The sequence below is a fragment of the Parasteatoda tepidariorum genome, chromosome 6 (genome assembly GCF_982258835.1).
Source record: "Parasteatoda tepidariorum strain Cologne lab strain chromosome 6, Ptep-v5.0, whole genome shotgun sequence".
In the NCBI taxonomy this organism is placed as follows: Eukaryota; Metazoa; Arthropoda; class Arachnida; order Araneae; family Theridiidae; genus Parasteatoda; species Parasteatoda tepidariorum.
The window spans coordinates 43,979,929-44,006,026 of NC_141760.1; the positions used below are offsets into that span (position 1 = coordinate 43,979,929).

The following is a 26,098-nucleotide window of genomic DNA, read 5'->3' on the forward strand; positions in this document are numbered from 1 at the left end:
CGCTGTCATAAGGTCATATATTTAGAGATTACGCAGGTTTCATCAAAATCAGAAATTCGTCAAACGAAACTCTGAAGAATGAGAACTATATATTCACTGTAAAAAAATAAAGCTTCCGATAAATTCATTTATCTGCAGTTTAACAAATATATGTTTTAATTTGTCAGTCGCTTTGATCTGAACAAAAATATAAAATTTAACACCTTTGTTAAAGTTAAAACAAACTTGTGCGATATTGTAGCTTAATGTATCGATATTGCGGATCAAACGTTGAACAAAGTTCCTTTAGGGTGTTTAATAAAACTCGCTGTCATAAGGTCATATATTTAGAGATTACGCAGGTTTCATCAAAATCAGAAATTCGTCAAACGAAACTCTGAAGAATGAGAACTATATATTCACTGTAAAAAAATAAAGCTTCCGATAAATTCATTTATCTGCAGTTTAACAAATATATGTTTTAATTTGTCAGTCGCTTTGATCTGAACAAAAATATAAAATTTAACACCTTTGTTAAAGTTAAAACAAACTTGTGCGATATTGTAGCTTAATGTATCGATATTGCGGATCAAACGTTGAACAAAGTTCCTTTAGGGTGTTTAATAAAACTCGCTGTCATAAGGTCATATATTTAGAGATTACGCAGGTTTCATCAAAATCAGAAATTCGTCAAACGAAACTCTGAAGAATGAGAACTATATATTCACTGTAAAAAAATAAAGCTTCCGATAAATTCATTTATCTGCAGTTTAACAAATATATGTTTTAATTTGTCAGTCGCTTTGATCTGAACAAAAATATAAAATTTAACACCTTTGTTAAAGTTAAAACAAACTTGTGCGATATTGTAGCTTAATGTATCGATATTGCGGATCAAACGTTGAACAAAGTTCCTTTAGGGTGTTTAATAAAACTCGCTGTCATAAGGTCATATATTTAGAGATTACGCAGGTTTCATCAAAATCAGAAATTCGTCAAACGAAACTCTGAAGAATGAGAACTATATATTCACTGTAAAAAAATAAAGCTTCCGATAAATTCATTTATCTGCAGTTTAACAAATATATGTTTTAATTTGTCAGTCGCTTTGATCTGAACAAAAATATAAAATTTAACACCTTTGTTAAAGTTAAAACAAACTTGTGCGATATTGTAGCTTAATGTATCGATATTGCGGATCAAACGTTGAACAAAGTTCCTTTAGGGTGTTTAATAAAACTCGCTGTCATAAGGTCATATATTTAGAGATTACGCAGGTTTCATCAAAATCAGAAATTCGTCAAACGAAACTCTGAAGAATGAGAACTATATATTCACTGTAAAAAAATAAAGCTTCCGATAAATTCATTTATCTGCAGTTTAACAAATATATGTTTTAATTTGTCAGTTGCTTTGATCTGAACAAAAATATAAAATTTAACACCTTTGTTAAAGTTAAAACAAACTTGTGCGATAGTGTAGCTTAATGTATCGATATTGCGGATCAAACGTTGAACAAAGTTCCTTTAGGGTGTTTAATAAAACTAGCTGTCGTAAGGTCATATAGCTAGATTACGCAAGTTTCATCAAAATCAGAAATTAGTCAAACGAAACTCTGAAGAATGAGAACTATATATTCACTGTAAAAAAATAAAGCTTCCGATAAATTCATTTATCTGCAGTTTAACAAATATATGTTTTAATTTGTCAGTCGCTTTGATCTGAACAAAAATATAAAATTTAACACCTTTGTTAAAGTTAAAACAAACTTGTGCGATATTGTAGCTTAATGTATCGATATTGCGGATCAAACGTTGAACAAAGTTCCTTTAGGGTGTTTAATAAAACTAGCTGTCGTAAGGTCATATAGCTAGATTACGCAAGTTTCATCAAAATCAGAAATTAGTCAAACGAAACTCTGAAGAATGAGAACTATATATTCACTGTAAAAAAATAAAGCTTCCGATAAATTCATTTATCTGCAGTTTAACAAATATATGTTTTAATTTGTCAGTCGCTTTGATCTGAACAAAAATATAAAATTTAACACCTTTGTTAAAGTTAAAACAAACTTGTGCGATATTGTAGCTTAATGTATCGATATTGCGGATCAAACGTTGAACAAAGTTCCTTTAGGGTGTTTAATAAAACTAGCTGTCGTAAGGTCATATAGCTAGATTACGCAGGTTTCATCAAAATCAGAAATTCGTCAAACGAAACTCTGAAGAATGAGAACTATATATTCACTGTAAAAAAATAAAGCTTCCGATTTAACAAATATATGTTTTAATTTGTCAGTCGCTTTGATCTGAACAAAAATATAAAATTTAACACCTTTGTTAAAGTTAAAACAAACTTGTGCGATATTGTAGCTTAATGTATCGTCATTGCGGATCAAACGTTGAACAAAGTTCCTTTAGGGTGTTTAATAAAACTAGCTGTCGTAAGGTCATATAGCTAGATTACGCAGGTTTCATCAAAATCAGAAATTCGTCAAACGAAACTCTGAAGAATGAGAACTATATATTCACTGTAAAAAAATAAAGCTTCCGATAAATTCATTTATCTGCAGTTTAACAAATATATGTTTTAATTTGTCAGTCGCTTTGATCTGAACAAAAATATAAAATTTAACACCTTTGTTAAAGTTAAAACAAACTTGTGCGATATTGTAGCTTAATGTATCGATATTGCGGATCAAACGTTGAACAAAGTTCCTTTAGGGTGTTTAATAAAACTCGCTGTCATAAGGTCATATATTTAGAGATTACGCAGGTTTCATCAAAATCAGAAATTCGTCAAACGAAACTCTGAAGAATGAGAACTATATATTCACTGTAAAAAAATAAAGCTTCCGATAAATTCATTTATCTGCAGTTTAACAAATATATGTTTTAATTTGTCAGTCGCTTTGATCTGAACAAAAATATAAAATTTAACACCTTTGTTAAAGTTAAAACAAACTTGTGCGATATTGTAGCTTAATGTATCGATATTGCGGATCAAACATTGAACAAAGTTCCTTTAGGGTGTTTAATAAAACTAGCTGTCGTAAGGTCATATAGCTAGATTACGCAAGTTTCATCAAAATCAGAAATTAGTCAAACGAAACTCTGAAGAATGAGAACTATATATTCATTGTAAAAAAAATAAAGCTTCCGATAAATTCATTTATCTGCAGTTTAACAAATATACATTTTTACTGAGTGAGTCACTTTAATATGAACAAATCATACCATCAAACTAACTCCTTCAAATTATGCTTTTGGAAAAAGAAAACTTTTTGCATTCTGCTTGAATGGAACTTGCGAAAGTATAATAAAAGAAATGAAGCAATAAAATCTTAATTTCATCGCCTTAAAAAATTTCTTCCATTCCAGTCTGATGGAGACCCATAAAAACCAAATAAAGTGAAAGGTTAGCTACTGTGAACTTCCCAGGTTTCAAGAAGTGTTGAAATTTTCTCCAGGATTTCTTTTCAAGGAATGTTCGCTAAAGACGGCAATTTGGATTCCCCGCAATTTTCAGGTTCTAAACGTTAATAAGATTCTTGTTGGCCAATCCATTAACTTCAGGTTTTTTTTCTCGGTAGTCTTAAGTGATTATGAAAACAAAGTTTAGCTATTCCTTGATTTTTATTTCATTCATTTTTATTCGCACGCTTTTGAATTTTTTTAAACTGCCTTCAGCTTTTATTTATGCAAATAAGTTTTGAGCTCTTAATTGTTAGTTTTAAATGATGTGTTTAATTAAATAATAAGCTTAAATGCAAATGAAAATTTTTTTTCACATACATTTTAACGCTGTCATTGCCAGAGAGGTAAAACTGACCCTTCCATTGTTATTCATATTTTAAATTAGTAACCAAATTACTTTTACCTTATAACAATCAATTTATCAACTTTTATTTTTTTAAAGTAGTAAAGTTCTTGTTAAAATCCATGCTTCTGAGAAACACCAAAGAATTATGGCATTGCAAACCTTTTAATTTACTCTTTTTTTGAAAAAAGAATACCTGATATCATTTCATTTTTTAGTATCAAACTTGAAGCTAAAAAATCATTTATTTTAAACAAACTCGTACATTAAGAAAAGAAATATGGTTAAAACTACTATTAGAATACGATTAAATTTACCGTGTTTCTGGCGCTGTAAGAACACCTAAGAGCTCGGTAATTTTTACCGAATCGCTCTGGTAATGATTTGGTAAAATTAATAATGAAATATGGTGTTTGATAAAATTTGGGAAAATTTGATAATTTTATCATAGCGCCTTAGAGCATGGCTTAATTTACTTACTTTTCAGTTTTGTATTTGTTACTAAATGTGTGTTAATAAGAACTATAAGTTTGAGAACAATCATTCCCGGTGAGCTATTTACATATGAAAGGAAAATTATCAAATGAATGCTATATATATACTTTATATTTTGGCTTTTGTTGCCAAAATAATTGCTTTATTTATCAGAAATGTCGTTACCATATAGTACTGTAATTTCACCAAACTTTTTTCTTCGTGTGCTACTTATTTTTATTAAAAACTTAAATTCTCAATAACTTTTTTGATCTATTAACCTAATAACTATATTTCAAATCTAATTAGATATAACGCTTAGTGTTTGATGACTTTATTTGGAATATTTGAGTTGTAATAAAGATAAATTTATTAATATTTACCGCTACTCTTCTAACAATTAATTTTTTTCAGTTAAGAAACTGTGTGCTACACCAAATTATGAAAAGCTATCAGCAAACTATTATTTTATTTAAACCTTCATGCCTCCTTGCCTTATTATAATTAAGTAAATATTTGCTCTCGCCCATAATGTGAAAAGGATTAGTACCTAAAATTTAATTTTTTATCAGTATCTAAGTTTTAAAAAAAGATTAAATTGTTAATTCACTCTCTCTTAGAAATAAAACTCTCATTTTGGACGATCCAGTAATCCTTTGACAGTATTTCGTTAACTTTGCGAATCATTTCGTCACGAAATCACGTGATTTGTGACGAAACGCGAACTCTCAAATTCATGGCGAAAATGTTTTCTTAATTCGAAACCTCTTCGTATTACATTGTGGGAAATTAACTAGAATGACGAAACTAGATTAAAGACTAGGCAATCAAAAAGAAACAGGCGAATTGCGCTGACCTGTTTGTTTGGTCTTCACGAAATTGGCATTGTTCCAGAAAGATCCGGAGTTCATGTCCCTCTCCTGGCATGGATTTATCTATCTGTCCTTGTTGCGTAGTGCCGTCTATATGGTGACCACTTTAAAGTGATTATTAAAGACGTTAGATACATTAGGTACTATAAGTTTTTTTTTAATATTTTGAAAAAAAATGGAATGACTAAATATTTCTTTAAGTTTGACGAAATTCGTTTCCTCGACGAAGTGACGATAGTTATTTCGTCACTTCGGAACATATACTAGGAAACGGTTTCGTCAAAAACAAAGAATATATGTAGCTCATATTAATGGCCTAAATACCATAAATTTTGGTTTTATTACCAAAATTCTGATTTTTTTTAACCAGAAATATCATTGGGGTACAATACGGTAATTTTACCAGATTTTTTTTCTCCGTGCACGATACATTGGTCTGAATTTAATGGATCAATTATTCGATTTAACACTTGTTGTTTACTTATTATGTTTACTTATTATTTACTTATTATGTTGCAACATATTATTATTATGGTTCTAGATATCTACATTGTGATTCAATGTATTTCTACAATTAAGTGCGGGGAAGTGAAAAAACAACAAATTTATATACTTTAAGTTCTATGAAAAATTTATTTGATTTGCTTTAAAAAAGTAGTTTAGTTAAAAGTTTTTTAGTAGAATATATTCTGAAACCTCTCCTTTCGGAAAAAGCTACAGCTTTAAAGTTTCATGATAAAAGAAATTTGAACTAAATTATTCTTAACGATATCATTTTTACATAATTCAAGAAATAACATTTTTAAATTAATTCGAAATATTTACAAGGAAGACAGAAGGACGAGATAAAAACAAACTCACTAAAAATCCAAACCGTCAGTGTCAAATTATTTCTATAATTAAAATAAATAACTTAGGATAAATATTATTTTTAATTGTTTTTACTACAATAGTGTTAATTCTAAGCCTAGAAAAATTACTAGCACAATTATCTCAGAAAGTTGTCAAAATATTTTTTGCGTTTTTTAATGTAATAAATTAAATTCTTGTAATGCGTGGGAAATAAATTTCTCCATTACTTTTGCATAGTTGTTTTTTTTTATTTATTTTATTTTTATTTTAAATAATTCTGCCAAAATTTCACTTTTCCTAAAAATTTGCATTAATGACAAAATTAAAGATAGACAATTTTTTTATCTATTACATTCGAATCCTCCTGTAAAATGCTTTACGGCTCTTTTTTCTTATTTTTTTTTAAATGAAAACGTATTAACGTATTCTAAATCAATTTTCAAATATCTTGTTTTTGTTTGTATCCGATTCATTTCAAAATACTTTAATGAGTTATTTTTGTAATTCAAAGTATAAAGAAAAAGTAACCCCATTGTTTGTACCCGACCAAAAATAATTTAAATCGATCTTTTAAAATGTCTGTTTGAAATGTTTACTTTTTTGACGCACTTTACTTCAGTAATTTCATTTTTTTTTTTTACTAAAATTTTTTTGTTCTTCAAAAAAGTATAAGTTCAGAAATTGAAAATTAAGAAATGGTTTTATCAAAATATTTACTATAAATTTTAACGACAAATCAACATAAAAAAAAATAAAAAACACACATTAAAAAGCGCATTATTATTTCAAGTAATTTTACGTACTTCAGCTTACTTTAAATATTTCAAATGAACTTATATCATTATATCATAATCAAATGAACTTATATCTTTATCGTTACATTTCAAGAGCAGTATTTAATAAAACAATAATAAAACAACATTGTGCTACAAATTAATTTAAACTTGTGAAAACAAGTTACGTATCTAAACTCACATTTTATATGTAGCTCATATTTTTCACTGAGTTCTAGTTAACAAAATATTTATTTTAATTTCAGTAAAATAATTTTTAGGAAACTTACTGGTAGTTGTAATCTTGCAGAAACTCTGGTGGCAGTTGAGTTTCATTGGTTGAAGTCCCCATCTGGGACCAAAATCCTACAGTCGCCATTTCTAATAATCCAAATATTAACTATTTGGAGAAAATCCCCTCTTTCGGCGCACTCCCCGTCGGGGAATTAACTCCGCCGGGGTATCCGTCTTGATTTTGCAGTTCTACTCATCGTTTTCAATTCCAGTCCTAACTTGGTGAAAGTTCGTGAAGATACTGTAATTGGCTTTAAATTAACTCATTTTATGATTCATTTGTTGCATTCTGTCACTGAAATTTGATGTGATACATTCAGAAATTTCAAAAATTTTGACAACTGTGAAATTTTGCTGTCTGAATTGCAGGAAATAAAATTAAGATTTTCGCCTTAAATTCCAAATGGCGGAACTATTTTTCTTGTTTAGCATTGTGAATTGCAAATTTTGTTTTTATATAATTTTGTTTTTCCTGATGAATAAAATAATTAAATTTTCTCTTATATCGTTCTAAATTCTTTCAAATTATTTTTTTAAGTGCAATATTTAAAATTTATTTTGATGTTTTTTCTTTATAATTCGATTGTTCAACATTTTTCTTTGACAAACCAAAACTTGTAAATTAATGCTTTTGTAGTTAATTTTTACTGAGTAACATAACTCAAACAAAAATACTATAAAATATTTTTAATTTGAATTGTTTTGAAATTAATGAAATTTTTGTTAAAATGATCTTTTTAAGAAAACAATTAAGTATAACGCATGTTTATCGTATTTAATCTTTAAATTTTAAGTATTCGAGAAAAAAATTATTTTTATATCTAGACTAAATTTTATTTTAAAATGTACGTTCACTTACTTATCTCCAAATTTCTCTCTAAAGTTAGAACATCTATTGTATGTTTACTTTTAGCATAAAAAAAAGATTTCTTCAGCTTAGAGTAGCTATCATTTTTAATTTAAAAAACTTTATTAAGAAGCAAAGTAACTAAAAATTTGCAGCTTAAAATAATTTTTCGTAGCACAAAACTTCAAATTTAATTTTTTTTAAATTTTTTTTTTCTACATTATTGAAGCATTATACAATTGTGTTAATTTTTTGATGCATTAATCTGATCCGACAATTTATGCAGATTTAACGCATAACTTATAACCAGAATGTATAGGAAAATATTCCAAAATCAATAAAATCAAACTGAAATTTCTTGATAATAATTATACTTAATTTATTTTGTGCGTACTTATAATTTAAATTTCCCCAAAACATGTTTTTTCTAATTTAAAAATTCAAAGTAAGCAAATTAAAAAACTTCGAACCTGAAATGATTTTTCGAAATATTTTGTACATTTTTTTATTACAAAATGCTTGCAAGTTTCGAAGAATAAAATTCAATTTGTTATATTGATAGCAAAACTGACTAAAGTGACAAATTGAAAACGATGGAAAAAGACAATTTTGTCAAGCGTGTCGGCCACAATTGAATCATCATCAAACTCGAAACTGGAAAATAAAAACGAAAAGTAAAGTTTCTTAATGATCTTCCGAACTCACAAAAGCCTGGAAAGCTCCTTTTCGCTCTATCATTCTCACGGTCATGTGACTGGGCATGGCATCACTTCCCACAGCAAAAATTCTTAACGGATTTTCACCACCAGAGGTCGCAAACTTGTCACGTGTTTCGCGCCAAAGAAAGAATTGTGCTCCGATTAACGGTAATCGCCGATAAAGCGGAGAAAAGATCGTTTTCTTTTCTCTTTCTCCAAACGATAAAAATGTTCCACTATTTTCTCACTCGATTAACTTCATCTTCCTCGAAGAAGTTTTCGCTCTTCGCTGTAATAATCAGAAATGAGGAATGTTTTCGTCTGTGGTTTTCCTTCGGCTAGCCCTGTCGGAGAGCGCGAGAACTAAATGGAGCTTTTCCAATATATTTTGCGCTGAAGAAAACTAAGAGAAAAGTGCATTTCACATAGTGCCAAATTTAAATTATGCGACTGCCATAAATTCTGATTACTTTTTTGCTTCTAAGACATCATTGGCTTTGCAATGGAATAGATAATTCATTTTGACAAAAGTTTTTCAACTGTTGAATTTCCGGAAAGGAGGTTATCGGAATAACTTTGCTCGGAAATGAAAGTTTTGAATTGATCAAAATTCATGTGACTGAAAACGACGACAGCCTAGCCTATAAATAATTGAGAAGCGTTTAAATAAAATGTAATGGCTCATAATTCATATAAATAGTTTTGATATTGATCAATGATATTTTATCGTCGCACTTAGATGGAGTGGAACATTAATAATTGAATCTATTCATTCATCATTTAAACTATTAGGGTGTTTCTTTGCAGATTGCTTTCTTTTAATAATAGTGAAATTTCTAAAGCAATATACATTTAATATTTGCGGATAATAACGCCATCATGCCATAGATATTAATAAATATAATTTTTAATATATTTTATGGGTAAATATATATTAAAAAAAAGCTTTTATAATATTTTTTCGTAAATACGTTAAGCCTTATTCATAAGAATAAGTTTCGTTGGTTGTAAATTCAATTCAGGTAGAAATTATTCCAGGGTTAAATATATTTTTTTTTCAATCATGATTCTTATGCCCTAAGAACTCATTGCTAAGTTCTTAAAGTGGAAATTTTTTTTTTAAAATTTTTTGATTTTACGATATGAATGTTTTCGCAATGCAACTATTCTAAGATTAATTTTTTTTTAACTGTGACCTTTTATTTAATTATTTGTATGCCATAAAAATTCATTACTAAGTCTTTAAAGTGCCAAATTTTTCAACAACTTTTTTGCTTTTACCACATCTTTGGCTTCCCAATGCAGCAAATAATTTATGTAATTTATTTTCACAAAACTGATCTACTGTTGATTTTCCTAAATAGAGATTATTAGAATTATTTATTTTGCTGGAAAATTAAACTTTTGACCTACAGGGAGTTTGGATATGACTGAAAACAAAGATCATAACTGAAAAATAATTGCGATGTGTTTGAAAAATGAAATGGCTCATAATTCATAAATATAGTATTAAGTAGCTCATAATTCATAAAAATAGTATGTATTAAATGGTTCATAAATCATAAAAATAATATTAAATGGCTAAAAAAATTAGTAATTTTGAAATATGACATTCTGTTTTCCTACGTTGATAGTTTGGAGCATTATTATTTGGAGTTAAATTAACTTCTACGTTATAAGTTTAACTTTTGATGATGTTTTCTTATCATTTGTTCTATTTTTTTCCCATTTTTAGAGCAATATCTGGACTATATTATTTTAACAATGACATTGACTTAGAAAACAGTATTATATATTTTTTAATGTATTACACATAAGGTTAAGAAAGAAGAAAACTGATGGACTTTTCATTTCATTGTGTTCATAAAAACTACTTTTAGGCGTAGCATAATCCACATGCATGATAACGAAACAGACAACACAAATTCGATTTCTTGTTAGGGTAGCTCGTCATAGTCCATCCAACCATTTTTCCTGGCCTTCATAAAATTGTACTCCGTTTCATTCGACGAAAAATCAGGGTTCAATTAACTTCTGATCTACCTAACTCGTCCAAAATAAGCCTCCTTGTGACTACAGTCTATGAAATAAACACTAAAATCACCTGAGCAGACACTCAGGTTAGTTCCCCTGGCTTCTTTGTATTTTTTTACAATCGACACTTCTTTTCTGTAATCTACCTTTTAATTATAGTTTACGCGTATGCGTGGTGATAAATAAACTTTGTTTTAAGGTTTTTTGTTTAAATATTTCTTATAAAATAAGGAAGATAAGATATTTATTTTTATAATGATAAATGATATTTTCTTCATTTTTTTTATTCAAAAGAATGACAAGAAATTCTCCTAAATCTACTTAAACTTTTTTTTAGAAAATATAAAAGAAAAAGCAAGGAAAAAAAATAAGAAAAATTAAGCAGAAAGTTAATTGTTTTAGTACTTTAATTTAATATTAGAATATAGCTCATAACTGATTGGATGTTGATTTTTGTCTAATTTTTCATATTTTTAACGTTTTACGTCTCAAATCTTTTTTTCAACAATTAATAGATAAACAATATATTCATAAGAAAAAATACTTTTGATAGAAAGAAACAAAAATTCGTTTGGTGAAGCTCATAATTTATTTATTGTTTTTTAGGCATAGTTTTAAAAATATTTATTTTAGTGTGGCATTTTAAAAGTTAAAAATTCAAACATTTATTATTCGTTAAAAAAGGAATAAAGTTACCGTTTTGGTTTTAATTTAAATTTCAAGTATCAGAATCAGAAATAAACATTCAATCTTAAAATTCAAATACACATTGAAATAAACAACAATTTTTCAATATTATTTTTTGAAAATTGTAAATAATACATTTAGTCAAAGAGACTTAAAGTAAAAAAAAATATTTAGTTTGCAACATAGTTATGAATTTTATTTGACAGATCTTTTCCTGCGAGCTATAAGCCTTCTTTGCTGAATACGATAGTCATATATCACTGAAATAGCTTTTGGCGATTTTTAACGCTTACACCTATGTGCACCCATGCATTTAGGAAAAAGAAATATTTGAAGTAATGGAGATATTGAAAATATGTTCGCAAAAATTTGTTATTTTTCACCTCATATATCGATTGATTGCTGAATAGAATTGTGAAGCAAACACTTGAGTAAAATTAGCAAATAACGTGATTAAATTACTACACTGAGGGAAGAAAAGAAAATTTAAGAACAAATGAAAAAAGTGATTATTAAAATATTTTTAGTATCTGTTAAGTTTGAGAGATAGTGTGATAATTGTTGTGTGAGAAGTTTTTTAAAGCTATAAGTAAGTGGGACTTAACATATTTTTATCTATTAAGAGATTGAGTTAAATATACGTTTTAGCAACTAAATGCGTACAGTAAAAAGAAAAAATTAATGTGATTTTTGTTCTAAACATGTTTTTAAGAAAGAAGCATATAATTTTAAAATGTTTTTTTCCCCCGTCTATTCCTGTTTATAGAATACTCAGAAGAATTATACAAAAACAATAATTTAACACATTTTTAGATCACGTGGTATATTGCACACAAATATCCTTAAGTAGAAATAATTATTAATCCACTTACTTTCGCTGTGTTGAGTTCTATCGTTATGCTGTTCTATTAGAAAATTATGGAACGTGATCTGAATGAAAACTTATTCTTCTGGACCAAATACCTTAATATAAGTACAGAAACCAATGCTTATACAAATCGAAATAGTAAGTAAATCTAAGTAGTAAGTATCATCGCAAAATTTGATTCTCAACAATAATATAAATTGAGTTTGTCAATTCCATTATTCTGCCTTTCTTTTTTCTACCAAAAGCAAACGATAACTTTTTACAGTTTGCCGCTCTGGCACTGGTCTCTAACTCTCTATTTCTACATATGAGTAACCAATTAGCAGACGACAAATCCGATCCAGTTGTGAACACCCGAGTAAGAAATAAAATTAGCAACAAAAAAAATGAGCACACACAGTGGGTTTATAATTAAAGCGCTTGTTTTTGTAAATATATAAAATTACAAAGTACTACCCCAATTATGCATATTTTATAGGTGTATGTACATGTTTATCATCATAATTTTGCCATTGTTGTTTGTCAAACTTAAATTAATCATTAAAATAGAGATACATTAGTTTAGAACCTGACATGGTATATCCAATCTAAATGTCTCTAACAATATAGTTGAAAAAGAAAATGGCCCAAACTACCAGAATATGGTAACATTTATCGTGTTTCTGGCTTAATAGGAACACCAAAAAAATCAAAAAGTTTATTTACTGTGCATAAGCTGCAAGTAAATAGAACTCATAAAATAAGTTCAAAAGTAAAGAAAGCATGGAAAAAAGTACAGAATAACAAGACAATGAAAAAAGGGAAAAGACTTACATCATATGTATTTAATATATATATATATATATATATATATATATATATATATATATATATATATATATATATATATATATATATATATATATATATATATATATATATATATATATATATATATATATATATATATATATATATATATATATATATATATATATATATATATATATATATATATATATATGATTTTTATTCTCAATAGTTTAATAGTTTACTAGCATTTAATAAAATATATCATTTTTAAGAAATGAGTTAAGACAATATTCTATTAATGATTTGTGAAGAGATTGATTTCAACCACGTCTGCAGCTGCTGTGACAGCATTCTGTTGTACCTGACAATTATTATAAGTCACATGAAAAACTAAGAAATACTGCATTATATTAAACTATTAAAGTAAAGTAGTTATAATAACTTTATAAAAATCATGTTTGTTGTACTACAATATGCGCATAGAATAAATATTGTGACGTACACGCTTTTAAACTAATATTTTTATTCTCTCCTTACACGTATAATCAGAGTCGATAAATTATCCACAAGAAGGAAAGCATTAACTCGTATTGTGTCATAAAATTGTCATTTTATTGAGCAATAAAGTATCGTTTGATAGCCTCTTTTATTAGATGAGTTGAATACATTGTTGTTCTTATCGTCTGCGGCTTATATTTAAAAAATATTTGCTGACGAGTTTTAATTCAGCATTTTTTTAGGGGTAAATATTTTTCTTTATCTTTATGTCTGCTATTTTATTACTCAAAAATAAGATAATTCTTACAAATTTTAAAAGTATTATTCAGTTTATTTTTAAATAAAAGAACATAAATATTAAATCTCTAAGGAATACTTTTTATGTTATTATTCAAAGTTAGTTGATTTTATTCATTACTTACAGTTCAAAATTATGTTTTATTTATTTGGACTGTTTTTATTTATGGAAACTACTAATCGATAACTTTCACATTTTTTAAACACAAAATTGTTTTTAAATTATCTATTTTTCCCCGTCAAAACATTTGGTAATTTTATAATGATTAGTTAAATTTAAATTGCTTTGTGCATCTAATAGAAAGTAATTAAAACAAGTCATTTAAATATAATGGAATTGATAAAGTATACTTTAATTTTTTAAACAGTATACTTATAGTCTAAACAGTATTTTCTAAACAGAAATCGGTCACATTTTTATATAATTGTATTTTTTATAATAAAACAATGCATATTTTAAATTTTTTGTTACTATCTTAAATCCATTGAACGGAACATATCGAACCGGAGAAGATAGAAGCACATGACTTGCTGCTTTCAGGAAACCAGTGTTTACTCTTATAAAGTTACAAAAATGGTTCAAGGATTATCAACAGACGGCACTGCTAACTGGAATTAACTTCAAAATATTGTTTTCAAAATAACAATTATTCGCAGAAACTACGTGATGATATCTCAGGGTAAAATTAACAGACGCCATGCAAATATTTTAGTTAAAATAATCTTATACGCTAAAGAAAGGAATGTTCTATAAGTTTTAGTCATCAGCGCCATCTGAAGACTAACTTCTTAAACAATTTTGAATTTTGGTAGGAAGCGTAAAAGCATTCATTTCAGCTTCTTTCTGTTTTATAATGATTATTATAATTTTTCAAATAGGTTGTCATTTCTGGAGATTGGCAAACATTATTAAAAATTAATTGGAGTATGATGTTTTTAGTGGAAAATGCTTCAATGTAAACAAAAGCAAGCATATCTGAAAAAATATCCATTATTGGTCAGAAATCGAGCAACTAACGCCATAGTGATTCATAAGGAGTACCCTTCACATTAAGAAATAGAACTCAGTAATTAAATATTTTTCTTTGGAACACAGCCGTTGACCGCGTAAATTAAATATTACATTAGAAAACTCATTTCATAACCTAAATATTTTCGGAATTTTTCGTTACAAATAACTATAAAAATATTTTTCGAATAAAATTTCAGCTTAAAAAATTCTCTTTAGTCATTGTTATTACAAATATTTATTCTTATGAAAATTCTTTCATTATTCAAATGAATTTTTTAAGCGTTTGAAGAATTAAAAAAAATTCTTTGCTTGCAAATTGTTTTATGCTCTTTATTAACAACTTTACATAAAGACTTCAGTGTTAGAAGGATGCTCAATAAAGTTTAAAAATGTTTTTACCTGATTTTTTAAAATCGAGCTAGGTAACGGCTCAACTGCATCAAATACAACTGATAATTAACTAATGTTCTTTTTAAAGGAGTGCCCTCGCTCTTTTTTTAACTTAGTTACTTTTCCAAATATATATATATATAGATAGATAATTAACGATTTGTAATTACTTTATAAAAAAATATTTTTCATCTTTTATAAATAAAATTTAGAATTCTTTTAAAAATTATAATTATTTTTTAGAAAATTAAAATTATCATTAATTTTCCCTTTTTTTCTTCTTTTTTTTTTGCCTGCATTTAATTGGTTGACTTTGTATTCGGGAATAGTCATCCGCCTGGTTTATGAATTACGAGACTCTTCTTTATACCATATACCATACCATATGCCATATGCCAAACTATTTGAAAACGAGAATGAAATAAAAAATTGCAATAAAACTACTATTAATAAAGATGCACTATTTGAAATTAAAGGTGCACTATTTAAAATTTAAAATTGACATTTTAAGACGAAATTTCAATTCTATAAATTTTCAAAGCACTTATTTTCTATTTAATATCAGCGTTTATAACCATACAGCATAACTATCATTTCAGAACTTATTAAAATGGTCTTGAGTGTATAATTGCAATTTTTTCCCCCTTAACTCTTTTAAATTTCTGCAATGCCTGATATAATCTAATTATTATTCCTTTTTCAATCAACGCATGCATTGCTTTATAAAACTGAATTGAATTGAAATATGAAATGTCTTCTTAAATAATTAAAAAGATAAAAATAAATGTCCGTTAATTAATCAACATCAAAGCATACGCAATGCTCATTTCCTAAAAGGGGAAGAATTATTTGAAATTCATCTAACAACAACAACATAACATTCATGATACGAATTTCAAAAATTTTTCAAAAAAATCCATTAACAAGCCTTGCATTTTTGTGTTCAAAAACCATGTTAACACGAATCCTCCTGTTCTTCTAGTCTACCCTATTCAATTTGTATTTCATCTAATTCCCGATATTCGAAACAACAAAATAAACAACTCACGAATTACCCTCTATCCCAGACATAAAATATATGGTAGTCTTTTCATGTCATGTCATCGCCAATATCATTCATCCCTCGTCTAAAAAGAAGGCAGACATAAAATTCAGCTGGAGAGAAGATTCGGTAAAAGGAAGACGCTGGATGATGCCTCAGTCTGTGGATGAAACGATCCCGCCCCTAGCACCATCCCGCTTCTTAGCATCAATCACGACCTCTCTAGACCAGGGTCCGTTGATTCTATTTATAGCTCTGGAGGCCGGTGAAATGATTTCCAACGGAAATGGACGGTGGCTAAAATGAGGATAGTTAATGCGAATATGTATCAATGAGGGATTAGTGTGTATCGAGTTTAATTCACTGCGTATTCCCGGAATTATGTTTAAAGGAACAGGCTCTTAATTATAGGTCTTAATGTATTACAGTAAATTGATATTTCAGCGTGAGACTAAAGCGGTAATATGGTCGGGAAGTATGATTTTAATTGTTAGATAAGGGTATTATGGCCAAACGATTTGATACTTGGAATGTAAGATGTCTCATAACCCTTACATTTTGTATAATTTTATCATTGGTATTGAATTGCTGATTCTTACCGTAATTGAGGATACATTATATTTTATTTTATAACCATCGTTGAACAGCTGACTCAATTTTCGGGTTTGCGACAACTAATGTTCAACTCCGTAGTCTTGAAATTTTGAACCCACTCCAGAAGACAAGGGAACTCCTTTATCAAGTATTGGGAGAAATTTGCCTTCGTGGAGGACTTTTTGATGGAACTAACCCGCATTTGCGTTGAATGGAGTGGAAGACCACGAGAACCTCCCACAGTTAGCCTGACCGCAAAGGGACTCTAACCCATAATCCTTCCATCACTGAGGATATTTCACGTCAGCACTGTGGTCAGTGCAAGCCGGATGCGGAATTCGTATCGACCAGCCATCGCCAGGATAGAACCCCGGTTCACCTCATTGGAAGGCGAACGCTCTATCCCCTGAGCCATCGCTGCTCTAGGACACATTATAGTTAAAATCCGGAGCTTTAAAATTTTGAAATAAGCTCCGAAAACAGAGAGACTAGTGGGAGCCCAGATAGATCAGGGGGTAGAGAGCTCACCTCCGATCGAGGCACCCGAATCCCAGTGATTGCTTATGGATTAAAATTCTGCTTCCAGTTCGCACCGACTACTGTGATGATGTAAAATATCCTTAGTGATATGTAGATAATGGGTTAGAATCCCCTTACCGATAGGCTAGCCGTGATAAATTTTCGTGGTTTTTCTCTTCATGCAACGTAAATGTGGGAAAGTCCTCCCCGAAGACTAGTTTGTCCAAATTAATCCCAAAATTCGCACGTTTTCGGGATTGGGTTCAAAATTGCAAGGTTATGGAGTAGAGCATTAATCGCCCTAAACATGAACATTAGTTGGTTCTTCAACAATGGTTATAAAATTAAATAAACTTAAACTTTTAGATTAAGGGAAACTCGGAAAACTTGCATTCTCAGAAAGAAATTAAACTGCGTTTGTGTCAAATGGAAAATCCCAACTGTTCGCCAAGGAGACTCTACCCATCTATAATTTGATTTTTTGTCAATCTTATGGTCAGTGCGAGTTGGAAGAAGTATGCAAACCAGACATCCCGAGAGCTCAAACCTGGGGTACTTTATTAGGAACCTAATACTTAATCTTTTGAGTCCTTTCGAATTGGACCCTTTAGTTAGACACATGAATGCACACATTAGCTCAAATAATTTGAAATAACTGTCCCTTCAGATAACTTGAGTAGAATTTTGAAATTTGAGCCAATAAAAATTCTGAAATGTTATACTTAAACGCGCTCCAAACTTTGTAACTATGCATTAGCATTAACTCAAATGGCGCTAAAATAAGTTATTCATAATTTGCAAGCCGAAAAATTTATGACACTTTAACTGCGCTGAAAAATTCAGCAACGAGAGCACAGTTAACAAACATTTTCCAAAATTTTCAGTTCATAACTACAGAAAATATGGAGGTGGATCATATTTTGAGATGAAGACGTCCATTAAAAGGATTAAAAGAAACATTTCAAGCTACTATTATTCTATTTGAATAACATTCATAAAATGGTAGGAAAAACATAAAACTTAGAATGACGAAGATTCATTTAAAGGTACGAAAAGTGGCATAATTTAATGGATGAAACGATGCCTTGCCTTGAAATCTTCTCTTAAACATCAATCATAAGCTTTTATGTTCATTTTCATATTGTGGTGATATCTTTTGTTTTTGAAAAAAGATAATATAACATTAATGTTTATTTAAATTTCTTTCATGAATAAATAGCATTATCATAAACTACGCTACAATGGTCTAATTATAAATAGAAATGTTAAAGTAATATGCTTATATGGTTCAACATAGCACTATACGAAGTTTGAATTGGAATCATTTTAAGGTTTAACAGGCTTCAGAGTTTCTAAGAGTGGGCAAATTATTTAATATGAATAGATACAATTGGATTTTTTTGTTGCGTTTTTTCAAGGCTATAAGACATTAAATATTTATTTTTTTGATTGGACCCTCATCGAAAAATCGATATAACGTTAACCATAATATCGTACCTTAAACCATTGTGCGATAACATAGTAAATTGAACTATTTTTTCGTTAAAGTTGAAACATTGTATCGTGTAATCAAGTTTACGTTATGCGATAATATAGTTTATTTAGTACCATAAAAAGTTTGAAGCAAATTTGAACAATTTCAATGATTAATATGCTTCAGAGTTTCTAAAATTATGCAGTTCATTAATTTAAAGATGATGAAGCTTTTAAATTTATGCGCTTCTTTTTTTCGCAAGTTAATTTTTAAAACATTTAATCAAATGTATTTTTTCAGAGAATGATGCGTCTTTTTAATATTTTAAGTCAAAATTAGCTTTTTGACTAACTTAATTTGTATAATCTAGTTTACTTCATTAGCACACTTTCTATGCAGCAGAAAGTTTTCGATAAACTTATTCATGTTAGCATTTTGCAGAGGTTATTTCAGTTTAATGCTTCATTAATGTAGGATATTTCTCAAGTGTGAAAACCTTACTTGTTATAAATAGCAAAGGGAAAGTTCTAAAATGGAATTTTTATTCCATGCATTGTGTTTTTAGTATTTATGAGGCTTGTTTAAATTTTAGAAAATGGACCGGTTGCTGTGAGAGAAATGAAAAATCCGCCATAGGCCAGGTTAAGGATTCTGATCGATCTGAGTCATTGACGTCATAGCCCGGGTATCGTGTGACGTCATCTTTGAAATAGAGCAAACTCTGATATTCCCTTATTCAACATTGTATTACACACCCTATGGGACACATAGTATTATTTCTCTCACTTAGTTTTTCTCATGTGATTTAAGAAACCGTCTCCTATTATAGTCGAGGTTATTGAAGCAAAGAACATCAACAGAGACTTTTTAAGTTTTATTTCAGAGCCCTAATTAAAGTTTGTAGAAAAAAAGTTTTCATTTATTGCGTTAGAGGTGCAATAATAGTTCTTTATAATTTAATATTAATAGTCAAAGATAAAATTTTATTTTCTTAGATAACACGACATAGATATTTGCATAGTTGAATCTCTTAACACACGCAAACTGTGCACTCATTTTATTAAACGGACCCAGATAAAGTTTTATTTAATGAGAAGACATAGACATTTGAACAGTTGAATCTCGTATCTATACATTAACTATGCAAAAATAACAATAGCTTAATAATGCCCTTATTAAAAAGTTTATTACTGCGAGCAAAATCCGTTTCCAATTATTCCCGAGGTATTTAAAATATACAACATAAATAAAACTAATTTTATTTGTGTGCATGAATTTAATCTTCCTGAAAAAAAATAATTTCCCTTTATTTCATTAGGGTAGTAAAAATTAGTGTTTTTCTCATTTTATTAAACCGAAAAAGATTAAGTTTTATTTAATGAGATGACATAGGCATTTGAGCAATTCAGTCTTTTATATAGACGATAACTATGCAAAAATAGCAATAGCTTAATAATGCATTAAAAAAATCTACCACAGCGTGCAAAATTCCGTTTCCTATTTATTCTCGAGGTATTTGAAACATAGAACATAAAAGGAAAAATTTTCATTCTTATTTCGGTGCACGAATTAAAGTTTCTTGAAAAAAATTGTTTTCATTAATTGCATTAAGAGAGTAAAAATTGTGTTTTTTTAATTTTATTAAAACGGGCAAAAATAAAGTTTTATTTTATAAAGTAATATAACATAGAAATTTGAACAATTAAATTGCTTATATATATCTTAACTGTGCAAAAATAGAAGTATCTTAATAATGCATTTATTGAAAAATCAAACCCAACGCATAAAATCTGTTGCCGGTTAATCTCGAAGTATTTGAAATAATGAACATATATTGTAAAAAATTCCGGATCAAATTACGACGGTATAAAGTATCAGCACTTAGGGGGATACGTAAAATCCATTTTTTAACACAAAGTATTTTACCGTAAATTTTACATTACAATTTATTTAATTGGAGTGATTTAGTAATTTATAGTAATTATTCATATTATTATAAAAGTTAAGGCATGTTACGTAAAATTACGTAATTTTTATATTAATATTTATTTAATTGGCGTGATTCAGTAATTTATAGTAACTATTATTATTATTACAAAAATTACGGTATATCAAATTTTTTGTTCTGTAGCATGTTCTGGAAAAAGGGAAATTTACGGTAAAAAGAACTGGCACCTTGAGTGCCGACGTGTTTAATTTGATCAAGAATCTTTTGCAGTATAGAAGGAGAATATTTAATTCTTATTTTTGAGCAGCGTATGCTACAAAAAGTTTTTAGTCGTTGCATTAAAGTAATTAAAAGAGTTGTTTTTCTCCTTCAAATAAAATTTTCAAAGAAACTTTATTTAATATGAAACAAATATATTTACAGTTAATTTCTTCGAAATAAGTAAACTCTACAACAATGAAAAGAATAATAATGCATTAATTATACGTTTGTTATAAAGTTAAGCAAACTATAAAAACCATCTCCTTTTATCCTTAAAGTTGATGTGAGAAAAAATTATTACAATATTTAGTCTATTTCCATTCATTGTTTAAAGTTTAGTGAAAATAAATTTTCATTCTCTGTATTAGAGGTGTAAAAATAAGTTTTTCCCACATAACTTCCTAATTAAATGCAAATTTTAATTAGTAAGGAGTAATGCTATTTACATTTACTGAGTTAAATCTCTTAAAAAGAAGTAAAATTTACAACAAAAAACTGTTTTAACAATACATTTATTGTAAAGCAAAATATGATTTATAATAGCAGAAATATGATGCATAAAATTGCAACTAAGTTCATTATCTGAATCATATCAAATATATTTATTGATAAAAGGAATAATTAACCAGAAATTTAAACAAACAAGTTTTTAAATTATATTTTGTAAAAAGATAAGTCAGTATAGTCAGTTGAAAATAAATAGGCTGTCTGTGCAGCTATAGTAACGTCTTAACAATTCACTAAGGAAAAAAACTCATGAATTCTCTAAGTGTAATTGACGTATACATCGTTTTTAAATTATGCGTTGAGCGTTAATACAATTAAAGCAACACAAATAAAAATAGAAAAAGAAGGGGAAAAATGTTTTTTTTTTTTATTTTTTTTTTTTTATAGCTATTAATTTGAACGACTGAAAATTAATTTAAGCAAGCAAGACTTCACATTTAAAATTCTACAACTTATTAAAAAATGTTTTGCTAATTTTTAATTTTCATTGATAAAAAACTATTCCTATTTTATTTTATAAGCATTATTCAACAGCTGACCGAACTTTTGGGTAGTTTTTGGGTAAAACAAGGGAACTTTTGGATCAAGTGTTGGGAGAAATTTGCTTTCGTGGAGGAAGTTCTGATGGAACTAACCCATATTTGCATTACACGAAGATAAAACTACGAAAATCTCCCATGGCTAAAAGGACGGTAAGGGGACTCTAACCCATGATCTGTCTTCCACTGAGGATATTCCACGTCATCACTGTGGTCGGTGCGAGCCATGTGCAGAATTCGTTTCGACCAGCCATCGCTGGAATTCGAAACCGGTCACTTCATTGGAAGACGAATGCTCTATTCCCTGAACCACCACGGCATTTGTCAAATCTACCAGAATATGGTAGAATGTCAAAAAATTTTGGTTCTACGGGAACGTCAAAAATCGTCAAAAACCTTACCGCAGTTCTTAAAGCATTTAGTGAAATTAATAATTAAATACAGTTTTACAATATGTGATACAATTTGGTAAATGTGGAAAAATTTGGTAATTATATCATGATGTCTGATACATGCATGGTACAAAAATCATTCATTCGGTTAAATTTACTTTTCAGTTTTATATTTTCTCTAAATGTGTGGCAGTTCTAACTATCATTTTTAAAATCAGAATTCCCTTTAAACCGATATTATATGAACGAAAATATTACCAAATGAATGGTTTAAATATCGTATAGTTTGTTTTTATTTACCTGAGTTATTGCTTTTTTTCTTTTTTTTTTACCAGAAATGTTATTGCCATATAGCATATAGTACTGTAATTTTTGTTCTCCTTGTTAAGTTTTTATTTAGACTGAGGTACTTTTAATTTAGGGGGTGAGAGCAAACAAAATTGTTGGTGCGTACAAATATATAATTATACAAAAAGTTTAATAAAAAATTATATTAAAAAATATATAAGGAAAATACATTAAAAATGAGAAAAGATATCATCAAATTTTTTTTTGTCATTTACTGAAAGAAAAAGCAATAAAACCCTTTCTGAAAAAATTGAAAATAAAATACACATTAACGATGATATAATGCACTTATAGAATTGCATCAATACTGAATAATGTCTTTCACAATTTTATTATCAATATTTATTTAAAAGCAAGATTAGTACTAATTAATCACTCCCTAAAGCCTATCATAAATGTCTCTTTATGCGGGAATTAAGATCTTAAAACTTAATATATGTATTAATTTATTTTGAAAATAGAAAAAGAGAATGTATTAAGCGTTGTTCGTTTTCAGTATTCAATAAATATGGAATAATTGAAGAAGAATTGAGAAAATTTCATTTTCTATCGTTTATTGCAATAAATTTTAGTAAAACTAAAACTAGTAATATTTTATGAGCTTTAGTACTAACTTCTAGGTAATATTTTAGGTTTATGAAGAAGGTCGCAATGTAGTTTTAGCGGTCAAGCACAGTTAAATTATATTAAATCGAAACTAACATTTCTACTACAGCACGATTTCAGAGAAAATTATTGTGTGATGGGGAATGATGATAATAGGGTTTCAAAATTTTGTCGCAAATGTTAAAAGATAAATAAAAACTGAGTTAGGATTAGGAAAGAAATTTGAAAATAATAGTAATTATAATAATAAAAAAATCTTCCTTTGCTGCTTAGTTTAGCATATTTATTAAGAACATGCTTTAATAAGAAATAGAAAGTTCTCAATTGGATGTAAAAACACTACAATAAAATAGAAATTTAAAAAATTGCTTAAGAAGTAGAAACTAATTCTGTTCTAATAATATTAAAATAAATCGAAAATGAAAATCTTAGAGTACATCATGTTCGAAAGAAATGTAGAATTATTAGTGACGTTATTTTTTTATTGTGTCTGTGAGTTTGCTTAGGTCGGAAAGCGGTAGAATTTTCAATTCGTGATAAAAAATAACATTAAAATTTACTTGCAACAATGATGAGGCAATTCGTCGATGAGTGCTTATGTCTGGACGAAGCAAAAAATACGCTTTTTCAATTTTCAATCCAAATTTGACAACTAAATGGGGAAATGCATGCTTATTTTTCCTTACTTCCTTAAGCACTAAGCATAATCATTAAGAGTAGGTATATTACAGATGTAACTTTACAGGCGATGTTTTAGTGTTCAGAACTTTAAACGATAAAGTGAGTTTGAAAATTCTAAATTTCTACAACATAAATTTCCTACCACTATTATAAATTTATAACTCCCGTGAAAAACCTTATAAAACAATTATTGACATTTAAAGTTTTTAAAAAAAACTAATTTTAATAAAACGTACCAAGCGATTTATGTAAATGGACGATATTACATTACGAATTTATTTTAATTCATTAGCTTATTCTTTAGAAGCAAACTATTTCAAATAAGCTTGAAAAACGAAATTGAATTATATGTCCATTTTCTCAAACAGCTATGCCTATTTTCTTAAACAATCATTTTAAGGTATGTCCATGTTCTTAAACATGTAGTTTGAGCTGTGTTCATTTTCGTAATTCATTGAGCTGTGTGCAGATTTAAAACTTACCATAGGCATTGCATGCCATACCGAATATGTTAACAAACTTGCATCAATTTTAGAATGCAAAGTTTCCTTTTAGCTAAATTTTTTAATCCAGGTAAGACAGAAATAATGTAATGTAACTTATATGTAAGAGTTCGCTGTAAAATGATTTGAAATTTCGTATCAAAAGTTCAAAACATCTATGAATTACGAATCGTTTTAATTCTAAAACTTTTGGTTGCTAAATAATAAGTTTTGCAAGGAAATATAATAATAAATCACGTAATAAGTTCACTTTTTAATTGCGTTGTTATTGATATCGAAAAATTTGCTCTTAGTATGCTATATTTGTGTATCGACAATAGAATTTCATTTTATTTTATATCGTAAGGCCACACCTAAAATTCTGAATAGAATCATATTCAAAACTCATCAATTCCATATGGCATTTTCTAAAGAAAGAAGAAAAAGAACTCTTTTGAAGGGAAATCAAAGTAATTTCCAGTGTAAACTGGCAAATATACCTTCAACTTCAGAATTTAAATCACGGAGCTTTTATTGTTGGACTCCTTTCTTTCCCCCTCACCCCCCCCCCAAATCAGTTGTGAGAGAAAATAATAGAAAATATTGAGAAGTAAAACACAACTATTTTTCCACTCATAAAAGTCCTCATCAGCAGAAGAAGAAAGGGCAATATTGCATTGGAATTCCAAAGCAAGGATTTTGGAATGAATCCAGAATGCCATCCGTCTTTTCCCGTTACTATGGCAACCGACCCGAAGCGAATGGAGGGAAACTCGTGTAATGGAGCATGGGCATGATCAACTGTGAATAATGAAGACAACTTTGCTTTTACGCTTGCCTTTTCTGATACATGCGAGAGGGGGAGAACTAGAATCTCAATTTGATTCCGATTTAGTGATATTTTTTTTCTTTATTCAATTTGTTTTCTCCGGTAAATATTGTTGGATTTCTGAGGGGGGGGGGGATGGATGCATTGCTTTAATGTGGTGTGTAAAGAAAATCTGTTACAAGAGAGTCACTTTAAAATTCTTTGAACAAACCTTGTTTTTAGTTTTAGTTTGGATTCAGACTAAATTATTGCTTTGAAATAAAAACCTGATATTTGCCAAATATTTTACGAAAGGTTTTCCATTTTGATTGTTTTCTAATCGGTTAGAAAAATTTGAACATTCAATTCATTTTCTTAAAAATAAAATTTGACTCTATAGAACAGAAATGAACTGCAATTCTTTTATGCAAATATTCCTTACATCCTTATCGTTCTTAATTATATTTTTAGAGTCCTTATCAAAAGGAAAACAGAAATAGTTTGCTCATTGGAATCGGAGTCTGGTAAATCACAATTGAGAAGAACCAATGGTCAGAACATCAGAAATAGTTTCATGAAGGTACGAACCTTGGTGAAAATTATAGTTATAAGTGTGGTGTCTAGTAATAGTAAAGTATCTGGGCGCGATAAAATGAGACCCTTTATTAACAGCACCACCTATTTTTTTTATTTTATTTTATAACCAGAGTT

General features: G+C 28.4%; 1 protein-coding gene across 3 annotated transcripts in view; it reads right to left on the reverse strand.

Moving 5' to 3' along the window:
- Positions 1-26,098, reverse strand: part of LOC107445685 (potassium voltage-gated channel protein Shaker) — a 251,557-nt gene that overhangs the window by 197,076 nt on the left and 28,383 nt on the right. For 2 of the 3 annotated variants that reach the window (XR_015434607.1, XM_087165762.1), the window contains exon 1: positions 7,060-7,422. The exons of the other annotated variant lie outside the window; for it this stretch is intronic. Coding sequence is in view for 1 of the 2 variants with exons in the window: in XM_087165762.1 (XP_087021888.1) it covers positions 7,060-7,148 (89 nt within the window). In the remaining variant the exon portion in view is untranslated. Of the gene's footprint in view, positions 1-7,059; positions 7,423-26,098 lie in introns of those variants that run through there. 3 annotated transcript variants of the gene reach the window in all.